We start from the raw sequence: 11259 nt of genomic DNA, 5'->3' as shown, positions 1-11259 counted from the left end.
CACAATATGGGTCCGAGGAAAACTTTCTAACGTTCCAGTGAGAATCATTCTTGTAGTGCTAGACTAGGACTGCATGATCAAAACCTACATCTTTCTAACATAAGCTTCACATAAGTCAATTGACAGATTGCCCGGATTTACACGAACTACCTCGGATATTTGATACCAAATTTCGGAATTCTGAGCTTAATTTGGGATCGCAACTTTCAAATGCGTTTTCTGGCCTTCAGAAGCGTTTTTCGGCGATCCTGTGCTTAATTTGGGATCGCAACTTTAACATGCGTTTTCTGGCCTTTAGAAGCGTGTTTCGGCGATTCTGAGCTTAATTTGGGATCACAACTTTAAAATGCGTTTTCTGGCCTTCAGAAACGTTTTTCGGGGATTCTGAGCTTAATTTGGGATCACAACTTTAAAATGCGTTTTCTAGCCTACAGAAGAGTTTTTCGGCGATTTTGAGCTTAATTTAGGATCACAACTTTAAAATGCGTTTTCTGGCCTTTAAAAGCGTTTTTCGGCGATTCTGAGCTTAATTTGGGATAACAACTTCAAAATGCGTTTTCTGGCCTTCAGAAGCGTTTTTCGCCAATTCTGAGCTTAATTTAGGATCACAACTTGAAAATGCGTTTTCTGGGCTTTAGAAGCGTTTTTCGGCGATTCTGAGCTCAATTTGGGATCACAACTTTAAAATGCGTTTTCTGGCGATTCTGAGCTTAATTTGGGATCACAACTTCAAAATGCGTTTTCTGGCCTTCAGAAACGTTTTTCGGCGATTCTGAGCTTAATTTGGGATCACAACTTTCAAATGCGTTTTCTGGCCTACAGAAGAGTTTTTCGGCGATTTTGAGCTTAATTTAGGATCACAATTGAAAATGCGTTTTCTGGCCTTTAGAAGCGTTTTTCGGCGATTCTGAGCTTAATTTGGGATCACAACTTTCAAATGCGTTTTCTGGCCTTCAGAAGCGTTTTTCGGCAATTCTGAGCTTAATTTGGGATCACAACTTTAAAATGCGTTTTCTGGCCTTTAGAAGCGTTTTTCGGCGATTTTGAGCTTAATTTAGGATTACAACTTTAAAATGCGTTTTCTGGCCTTTAAAAGCGTTTTTCGGCGATTCTGAGCCTAATTTGGGATCACAGCTTTAAAATGCGTCACCTGGCCTTTAGAAGAGTTTTTCGGCGATTCTGAGCTTAATTTAGGATCACAACTTTAAAATGCGTTTTCTGACCTTTAGAAGCGTTTTTCAGCGATTCTGAGCTTAATTTGGGATCACAACTTTGAAGAAAGGAAAAAGAACTAATCTTACTTGGAAGAAGAAAACAAAATCCTCAACGCATCTTATCAGTTTTTAAATTTCTTTTAGATATGTATTAGACTATTAAGAGTTATTGAATATGTTAGTAAAAATAACAACCAGGATCTTTCTTCCCTAAGTAAAAATAAAAAAAAAACTTTAGGTACTTTTTAATATTTAAACCAAAAAATATTTGAAAATTTCATAAACCTTCATGGAAGGAGGAGGATATTTAGGCAATCGAACCGGATCAATTTTTAACTAAATTTTATTTTAAAATATCAGGGCATGCCCATGGATACATCCGTGCCATCTGGAACTCTTTTTAGGGGCCTTTCAGATACCACGTGGACAGAAAAATAAGATTTTTGACACCCCCCTCCCCCTCCGTGGACAAGCGTGAACATTTGGCAAACCCCTACCCTACCCTCTTCCCCAGATGTCCACGTGGACAGATTTGATATTGTTTTTTTTTTTTCAAAAACTCATTTGACAGTTAGAAAACACTACTTTTTGCCTATTTGTTATTGGAATGGTTGATTTAAAAAAATAAAGAAATAGCATTACCTGATTTACCTGATATAAAATTATTTTAAATTTTTTAAATTTCTTAATTATCATATTTATTAGATACTTGCTTTCAAGTGGTTTTTAATTGTTTAAACTTAAACTAGGAAGCTTTGTAATTTTAAGATTCAAACAGTAAGTATGCCCACGTGGACATGACCCAAACCCCTACCCCCCTCACCGTGGACAAGCGTGGACATTTCCATACACCCCCCCTCACCCTAAGTTGTCCACGTGGTATGTGAACGGCCCCTTATCAAAATCATAAGATATGCCACATTCTTCAGAACCGATGTCGCGGTTCTCAAATTTGAGTAAAATTCGTTTTGCATTTCAAAGTTCAAGCCTCAAATTTGTGATTTTAGCGTTTAGCCTGCAGTCATGCTGTCAAAACACGCGACGAATGTTGTTTTTATTTATCCGCACACCCAAGTGCTTTCTTTCGCGGAGAACGGAGGCAGCGGTCATTTCCTTGTTACGTATTTATTAGCTACTATTCAAGGCCAATGAAATTTGTTTCATGCGTAGAACTCTATTGGCAATAAGCAAACAGCTGTGATCCGTTGCAATCCAGAATAATTGCACCCCATTTCCCACGTTCCATAATCCTTGGACCCCTTTCAACGAGCCACCGATCAACTACATCACATTTTCCTCTCCAATCCTCGAGACGGTGATTGATAATCAGGTAAGCAAACACGTCATTCGATTAATAAAAGTCAATTGCCACAGGAATTATATAACGGATTCTTGTCTACGGTATCATTTGTACAATTATGCTTCTGGTCGGCAGACGATTTATATTCACTTTCGTTCGATAGTAATCTCAATAAAAGTCAGCCGAGTGATTACCAGAGAGAGTTATCGATACAGGTGCCGGGGCTCGTTTTATTACTGAGGCTTTCAGAAGCGTGACACAGTGTATGCCTCTACTATCTTATCGGACTCATCGTAAAACCACCGTTCTCATTCGAAACCCATTCATTGCAGGTTTAGATTTGATTTTCGACAAAGAGTGCACGAGAACGATGGCCGCCACAATGGGACGCAAGCTGATCGACAGCCTGAAGAGCAAGGAGTTCCGGGACTATCTCATGAGCACCCACTTCTGGGGTCCAGTGGCCAACTGGGGCATCCCGATCGCTGCATTAGCCGATTTCAACAAGGACCCAAGGATCATTTCCGGAACGATGACCACTGGTATGTTTGGGTTTGGAGATTAACTACATTTTTAAATTGATCATTCCAATATGTGATCTCGTCTGTTCACATTGATAAAATCGCAGATGCAATCACGAGCATGAGAGTTTGCACGGCGTGGTATACAATCGCGTGCCGACAACGGAGCTGATAAGTCAATAAATTGATGAACAACCTAAGTCTAATTGACAGTGGATATTTATTCAAGATGTTAAATAGCATTGAGGATGCGCTTGAGCTTGAATAAGCACGTATATGATTGACTTGTTCCGAGCGAAAATAATTTGAAAACTGAAAATGATTATCGCGTTGCCCTTTTTTCGCATCAAATAAGAAGTGTTTAAATTCACGAACGCGAATTTTGTATCTTTTTTGAATCATTTTCAATCCAGTGCAGTCAGCTTTTCAATTAATTTAAGGGTCATAACCGAATAATACCGACAAATGTATGGGACATTTGACGGTATTCTTCGGTGGTGATCCTTAATTTAAATGAAAAGACTCAACTTCAATGCACCCTTGTCAAAAATGTTTTATGTTTATACTCTATAATTATATAAGGGTGACAATCAAATCAATGTTTGATTCTTCAATGGTTTATCAGTACTATTTTTATCAAAAGAGTCGTGTAAAACTATATCAATTTTTACATTTTTAGCATTATGCCTCTACTCGTGCGTGTTTATGCGTTTCGCGTGGAAAGTAACGCCTCGCAATTTGTTGCTTTTTGGCTGCCACATCACAAACTTCACGGCTCAAGGAATCCAGGGAGGACGATTTGTCGAGTATCACTATTTGGGAGGTAAAAACCGAGCAATTGCACCAACCCCAGCAGCAGCAGCAGCACCCGCTGCTGTGGAGGCAACCCCAGCCATTCATGCGGACGATAAGAAGAAAAAGTAAGATTATGGATCGCAATTCAAAGAGAAATTATGGGCACGAAGCTAATATTGCAAATACTGAAACTATCCTACTACTGTAACCACGTACTATGCGAAAGTCGCAACGTAACTAAACAAGTTAATAGTGATGTCACAACACAACCCAGAAGAATCAGCTAACGGAATCTTAACACTTTTATCATTTGAATCGTTGAAGCTGTAGGCAATGCTAGCAAAAACATAAGTAACGAAATTAATCGAAAAAAAAAACAATCGAAAACAATGTGCTTCTCACAGATAGTAGATAACGAACGGTGCTCTCGAATTGTCTCCACTAGTGGTCTTTCTAATAATACAACATTTCACATCTTGGATTAGTTTTGTGTATAGAAGTGCTGGTGTTTTTTTAAACTAGATGCAGGTTTTTCTGCCGTGAATTAGAAAACAAATGTTCAAGTAAACGCAAACAAAAAAGTCCTTATAAGACATATTTTGAAAACATACAAAAAAGGGAAATAATTGAATATTTATACGCAATTTTGCACATTCGTAGAAAGTAGATAATAGGTTGATTGTTGCACAAGAACACAATTTAGGTAAGAGATTCAAAAAAAACCTTGACCCACAAATACCTCATGTTTTAAATCCCAATGATTTCGAAGTAACGCCAAACCACCTTTGCCCAAACAATACGATCAATTCAGTTTATAGCCAGATTGAGGGTAGTTTTGTTCCTTGTCCATTAACGTAACTGGTCGAAGTGATTACTAAAACTTGAAATAGTTCAAATCATACGGGAAAATAGTTTTGTAGGTGTAACAAATGTGTTAAGATTCATTTCTTGTTTGTTATAGTACCACTCTAAATTTAAACAAACGAGAATTTATCCAACCCTTGGGAACATTTTACAACCAATTACACATATTGGAAATCGAATTACCAGAATAGAGGATGTAATGTATCGATCTGAAACTGCCGATTGAAACAAATGCAGGTAAACCGAATAAAGCTCAGTTGTTAATAAAAAAAAATTAAATTTATGGTTTGTTTTTGTGCCCCGTGTTTGAACAATCCCTTTTATCTGTGAATTTCGTTATTTTTTGTAGTTTCATTAGCTTAGTAATTATTTTAAGTATTTCCTACAGCTTCACTGTTCCAATCATCAAACATTTATACTTAACAATTTTTTGTTACATTTTGCTTCTGTTGATACTTCATGTGGTCTATGTTAATTATTTAAGTACTTATAGCAAATGAGTTCATTCGGTTATGCTTCATATAATTTTCCATCTTTTCCTCTCATTTCATTTATCAATCCGAGATTATCGAAATGTCAACGAATCACTGATAAAGGAAAATATTCTTGTATGAATATTTTCAAGATAACGTGAATCAAAATTTCTGAATAACGGAATTCTGACAGAACACGAATTTTAAGTCGCATTCAAAGATTCCATTCAAAAATCAGATAAGGTCCTTTGATTTCAAATTTATTTTTAGCCACAAGAGCTAAAAGTTTGGAGTTTTTTTTACTCAAAGGGATTTTGTAACCGAAAAAGATTGCCATTGATTAGTACAGATTTCGATAATTTTAAATTATCTTGACATCGTTGACCTTCTCTAAAAAAATTTTAGTTTGCATTTCATCTATGAATTTCATTGCCTATTTATCCCGTTCCAAATTTGTTTCGAAATTTCAATGAGCTTCTTATGTGATAATGCTCCAAAAAAAACTCTTCGAAATTGTGGAAAAAAAACTTCTCTTTCTTTTCAGAGACCCAGCTGAATCGGCAGTTTCGTCGATAGTATTTTTTCTCGTGTAATAAAACAAATAAAACAAACTATGTGACCGGTAAATGATCCACTGTGATTTACATCTTTCGTGTAATAAGCCAACTAACTGATAAGACGAAACGAAAACATTATGTACTTTTTACTAACATTCTTATAAATGCTACGGTAAATAAATGAAAATATTTCATTATACATGAAAGTTTAGGATTTTTTCATTGCAACAGTTTAAAAAACAAAACCATTTGCCCAAAATTGTATCGTCGCATTTTAGCGTTGAACAAGATTTGCCAATAACCCTTAGTTCAAATTGTCAAAAATTCAAATTGGTAGTCCTCTAGCCAAAAATCAAGATCAACTTACTGTCAAAAAAAATCGCAAAAAGGAATTAAGTATATAATTATTGATTACCTGTTAAAACAACCCTAGTTTCTTAGAACCGTCAACCCGAAAAAGAGGGAGAACTAAATGGCAGTGATATACAATAACGCTCACATCCTTTATCGCCAATCCACTAGAGAATGCACATCTATTGGTAGTTTATTTTAAATCGAAATTTTAGTCGGCCTCAGCCACATCCCATAATCATTTAAGGAAGTGCAAAATAATTTACCTTATTAATGTAGAACGCTAAAATGCCAAACTTACCTTAACTGTCCCCCGGCTCGTAGTACTTCACTCTAAGCCGTCCAAAATCGCCTCCGGAATGATCAGTTCATCCGGATAACTGTCTTCATTGTCCAAACCGATACTGTCCTTGCCGAGTAGCTCTTCGTAATCAATAGATTCATTTTTAACATCAATATCTCCCTCTGGTTGTCCCGAATGACTATCGTCACCCTGTTGATCCTGGCCAGGTTGCAACTGTTGCAGATCATCCTCATCGGCCATTGGGTGCTCGTGTTCGCCTCCGCGATCTTCGATCGTAGAGAACCTACCCGCTATCATGATGAACACTTTACACTTGGTGCACTTCCAGGCGACGCGTCCATCACTTATCAGTCGATCCGAGGAGTAACGATAGCCCTTGTAGACTACAAACCTCTGACCACGTTTTCCCGGAATCAATTTGTAGTACACCTGTTCGTTGGTTTTAACATCCTGCATATAACCCTCGATAACGCTGGTAGAATCGTAATCATCCTGTGGACGGAATTAACGGAATAACTTAAAGTCAAACAAAAAACCTTACCCAATTATTTACATGAGGAGCATGATTGTGAGCCCAATCGCTCTCCCGAACGACCCGCCCGAACTGATCCGTAAACACGATGGCCGGACAGTTGAACAAACTCTTCTTGAAGCAGGCCCAGCGTGACATGTTGCGCTCGATGCGTGGGTAGCCAAATTCGTACCCACGGTGCTTCATGACATTCCACTTGGCCGATTTTGTATTAAGATTCAAATTGACAGAAGACATTAATTGTGTATGCTGTTGAGGAATCAAAGGTTGCGCCCGAGGGGCTACCGGCAGTTGCCTTTGCACCACCTGACCTGGCGGCATACTGTAAGGAACAGATGGTTCTGGTGCTAAGTTTATAGTATTCCTATGGGTTGGGTGGTTGTGCGGTTGACCGTTTGTGGAACAACTGACGAAGCCTTTATGGAAAGAAATGGCTGCTTTGCAACCGTCGCAAATACATCTCCAATAGGTTGTCTTTTTCATACTTGAGGTCTCAAAGCGAAACAGGTAACCGTTTACGATAAGTTGCATTTTCGCGAACGAACCCTGATTGCCCGTATTGATCTTATACACCAGCTTTTGACCTGTTAATGTATCGATGACAGTTCCACTTGTTGGAAAAGGAGGAGCAGTTCGCTTTTCCGCGTAATGATTGTGCGGGTTAGGCCCTTTCATAACAAGTCCACTAGGAGTCACCTGGATCGAGGCCCGACATTGTAGCTTAGATTTGTACATGCATCGCCAATTGACGTTACCATTAGCACGAATCGTTGCACAAGTATACCGGTAGCCTCCGTGATAGAAATCCTGGACATGCGGGCGTCGAGCTCTACTAGGAGGCAGCTGTTTTAGAGCTCCCGGGAGTCCTTCTTGCGAATCGATTTCGTCATCGCGAATGTCAAACTCATCCGAATCGATTGGATCGCCCTCAAAATCATCATCATCGTCGCTTATTTCGGCGTCATCTCCGTCCTCTAGCTGGACATCATTATCGGTACCATCCGGATTTTGCTTACGACGCTTGGATTTGAGCATTTGGTCGTTTACCAGACATTGTTCCTTGTAGAGAAAAAATCTAGTCACCTCTTGGACACAGGGCCGACAAACATATGAATCGTAATCAGCATCGAATGATATCTGTAAGAATAACAAAAAATCCAAATTTAGGTGTTGAAGTTAGATCACAAGCTAAAAAAATACCCACCGCAATGGTCAAACATCCGGAAATCCGTTTTATCAGTGTATCGTCCGGAGTTCCATTCGGCGGAAAGAGAGGATTTAGCTGCTGTTCACGGGACAAACATAAACGACAGAAACGGTGCTGACGTTGCTCTTCATCGGGAGCGTCCTCGTCGCCAGCAACCGGTGAAGACTCGCCGGCTTTCTCTGCCGGTTGAGGACGACGTTTACTGGGCCCCGGAATCGGAACTTCCTCCACATAGTCTTCTTCTTCCTCATCGTCATCATCTTCCAGCTTGATGACCGGAATCATTTCACTTTCCTCGTTGGCCTGCTGCTGGAACGAGGACAGCCTTCGTTTTCGTGGCCGTAAATTCTGATCCTGCTGTTGCGTCCGGCCGTTCTGTTGCGAATACCAGCTGGTGGAAGCCATTCTCCACGGTTTAATTTTCGGGAACCACACAGCCCCTTACAGAAATTACACAACGGAAAACGAGAAAATTATCCACCGCGGACAACTTCACGGAAAAACAGTGAATTTATTGCACTTTGGAAATGCAGCTTTACCTTTTTTTTTTTTTTTTTTTCCTTTGCTTTTTGGACTGGGACCAAGGTTGGTCCATCTCGTCTGTATTTTTGTGTATTCATGATCATGTTGTTTCCGACGTCTTGTCGGTTTCTAGATTTGAATGTTCACTTCTTTTAAGAAATTTGTTATTTCTTTCATATCCATTTCACATTCGTCTCTGAATATATTTTCCAGGGGTTTAACATATTCTAAGCAATTGTATTTATTGCGTATTTGGTTGTATTTCGTGCAGTAGTATAAAATGTGTCTTATATCCTCTGTTTCATCACAGTGTTCACATCGATCGTGTTCCTCGATGCCCCAGCGCGCTAGTCTTTCTTTCGTACTCGTGTGTTCGCTTCTGATTCTGCTTAGCATTTTGACTTCTCTTGCATTTAGGTTCAAGGTTTCTGACCAAATATTTTTGTTTGGTTGTTTGTTTATCTTGTGATGTAGTTTTCCTCGTTTTTCGGATTGTATCGTGTAAAAGTTTTTCCAATCTGTCCAAACTTCTTTTTGACTGACTATGATAGCATCATCTCTCGTGATTCCATGGAATTCTGACTGTCTCTCATGCGTTGTGTTGACTGCTGCTTCATCGGCTTTTTCATTTCCTAGTATACCCTGATGGCTTGGTATCCACTGGATTCGTATCTCTGCGTTACTTTCTAGTAGTTCCTTATATATTTCCCAAACAATATAGTTCTCTTTTTGAATTTTTTCGTTGAGGATGCTGTCACAGGCACTTTTTGAATCAGTGAGGATTACCGCTTTGTCATATTTGTTCCTTTTGATTAATTCTAATGCTTGCATAATCGCAAAAAGTTCTGCGTTAGTGATGGTAAAGTTATCGTTCAGCTTTTTCGCAATTGTTTCGGTTCTGTCCTCATCATATATTGCATAGGCTGTTCCTGCTGCCGTTTTTGATGCGTCAGTGTAAACTTTTTTGAAGAATTTATACTTTGCTTCCATTTTTTCCCGAAATATTGTTTGCCAGACCTTAGCAGGGATCGATTGTTTTTTAACTTGGTTCTCTTCTTCCAGTGTATGTTTCACAATTCTTCTAAGATTCAGTCCTCCATAAAATTGCAGTCTTCTTTTTTTGTCTATGTCTTTATCCGAAGGGTGTACTTGGAATATTAGGTCCCTATGCTTGTCGGCCACTTCAGTTAAAAATGATCCGTTTGGGATTTCTCGTGCCAGCGTGTCACTTACAAACTTGAGCAATGGATTTCGACTGTATACAATTTTTATAACATCCTTTTTAGCCAATCCTTCCCTTCTGAAACTTAACGGCATCTGTCCAGTATCGGCTAACATTACATTTATAGGAGTACTTTTAAGATATCCCATAGAGATTCTGATGTAGGCGTTCTGTATAACCTGTAGCTTATTGAGATTCGACCTAGCCGCGTTTCCATATATCACAGCTCCGTATTCCATTCTACTTCTTAACACTGCATTGCTGACCTTTATTAATGTTTTAGGGTTTGCTCCTACATTTTTCCTAGCTAACAACTTAAGTAGCCCTATTTTTTGTGCTGCCTTGTCCCGCATTGTTTCTATGTGTTTTCGGTGTAGCAGTGCTCTGTCCAAAGTATAACCCAAGTATACGTGTGTGTTAACTATCTTTATGTTAGTTCCTCGAATTTTTAGTTTAATGTGATCTATTTTTTTCTTCGTAAAAGGGATCATTGCTGACTTCTGCGGACTTATACTTAAGTTCAGGTCTTCCAGTGACCGTAATAATTTCTCTACAAAGATGTTCAGATTCTCCACCGCTTCTTGGATGTTGTTCCCTTTCCCGACTACCGCAAAGTCGTCTGCGTACTGAATCAGCTTGCACTGCTCGTCTTGTATTTCATGTAGTGACGCTGTGTAAAGGTTGAACAGCACCGGGGATAAGGGACAACCCTGCGGTAGCCCTTCGCTGATCTCCATTTCTACTTTCCCTGTTATGGTTTCCAGTGTCATAACTCTGCTTCTAAGGTATTGGTATAACCAATTGAGTATCCTTCGTGGCATCTGCATTTCTGTTAATTTTCCCAATAATATGTTTGTGCTAACTGAATCATAAGCTCCTTTGACATCGATAAAAACTACGGCACTTTCTTTCATTTGTTCTTTGGCTTCTAATACTTCATTAATCACGTAATTAATACATGAGATTGCTGACCTGTTTTCTCGGAATCCGAAGGACAATTTTGGGATCAATTCTTTCATATTAGCTAATTCTACCACTCTATTCTTGACAACTGCATTGATTAGTTTAATCTCTACGTTCATAAGAGCAATTGGTCGCTTTGAATTAGGCAGAGCTGGGTCTATTCCTGGTTTTGGTAACAGCCTAATATCAGATGTCCTCCATCTTTCAGGGATCTTGCCTTCAACGAAAACTCTATTCAGCATTTCAAAGACTTTCAGAACTATTCCTCTATCTAATTTTTTTAACATGCCATAAGATATCCCGTTTTCCCCAGGTGCCGAGAAATTTTTTCTACTTCTGAGTGCCTCGCTTAGTTCATCGTACTGTATCGCCATCTCATGTTCTTCGTGTTGGTTATTATTAGTCTCCAAAGGTTCAGCTATTCTATTCAGTTT

At 38.9% G+C, this 11259-nt stretch overlaps 2 protein-coding genes across 4 annotated transcripts; one reads left to right on the top strand and one right to left on the bottom strand.

The window, feature by feature from the left end:
• The first annotated feature begins 2265 nt into the window (after window positions 1-2265).
• LOC129759879 (mitochondrial pyruvate carrier 1) lies at window positions 2266-5930 on the top strand. Of its 3 annotated transcripts, none has more exons than XM_055757418.1 (5): window positions 2266-2544; window positions 2678-2777; window positions 2847-3056; window positions 3715-3955; window positions 5712-5930. In XM_055757418.1, the coding sequence occupies exons 3-5, from the start codon at window positions 2885-2887 to the stop codon at window positions 5758-5760; spliced, it is 462 nt and encodes a 153-aa protein (XP_055613393.1). In that variant the 5' UTR covers window positions 2266-2544; window positions 2678-2777; window positions 2847-2884; the 3' UTR covers window positions 5761-5930. The 3 variants fall into 3 exon arrangements, with proteins under 3 accessions (XP_055613393.1, XP_055613394.1, XP_055613392.1); XM_055757419.1 differs by having other exon boundaries at window positions 2650-2777; XM_055757417.1 differs by lacking the exon at window positions 2678-2777 and having other exon boundaries at window positions 2267-2544.
• A 306-nt stretch (window positions 5931-6236) lies between these two features.
• On the bottom strand, window positions 6237-8648 carry LOC129759882 (uncharacterized). The gene is made up of 3 exons (XM_055757424.1): window positions 8116-8648; window positions 6933-8048; window positions 6237-6871 (listed from the first exon to the last, which is right to left on the bottom strand). Exons 1-3 carry the CDS (start codon window positions 8521-8523, stop codon window positions 6404-6406), a joined length of 1992 nt encoding a protein of 663 aa, XP_055613399.1. The 5' UTR covers window positions 8524-8648; the 3' UTR covers window positions 6237-6403.
• Window positions 8649-11259: the final 2611 nt, after the last annotated feature.

This window comes from Uranotaenia lowii, unplaced genomic scaffold (assembly GCF_029784155.1).
Source record: "Uranotaenia lowii strain MFRU-FL unplaced genomic scaffold, ASM2978415v1 HiC_scaffold_30, whole genome shotgun sequence".
Classification (NCBI taxonomy): domain Eukaryota; kingdom Metazoa; phylum Arthropoda; class Insecta; order Diptera; family Culicidae; genus Uranotaenia; species Uranotaenia lowii.
Note: the sequence above shows the minus strand (reverse complement) of the source record. Positions and strands in the feature narration are given on the sequence as shown.

Coding starts and splice junctions, on each gene's coding strand:
- LOC129759879 (XM_055757418.1), top strand. CDS start 2,885: ATGGCCGCCACAATGGGACGCAAGCTGATCGACAGCCTGAAGAGCAAG. Junction 3,057..3,714: donor TTCCGGAACGATGACCACTG/GTATGTTTGGGT, acceptor TTACATTTTTAG/CATTATGCCTCTACTCGTGC. Junction 3,956..5,711: donor GCGGACGATAAGAAGAAAAA/GTAAGATTATGG, acceptor CTTTCTTTTCAG/AGACCCAGCTGAATCGGCAG.
- LOC129759882 (XM_055757424.1), bottom strand. CDS start 8,523: ATGGCTTCCACCAGCTGGTATTCGCAACAGAACGGCCGGACGCAACAG. Junction 8,049..8,115: donor CCGGATGTTTGACCATTGCG/GTGGGTATTTTT, acceptor TTATTCTTACAG/ATATCATTCGATGCTGATTA. Junction 6,872..6,932: donor CTCACAATCATGCTCCTCAT/GTAAATAATTGG, acceptor TTCCGTCCACAG/GATGATTACGATTCTACCAG.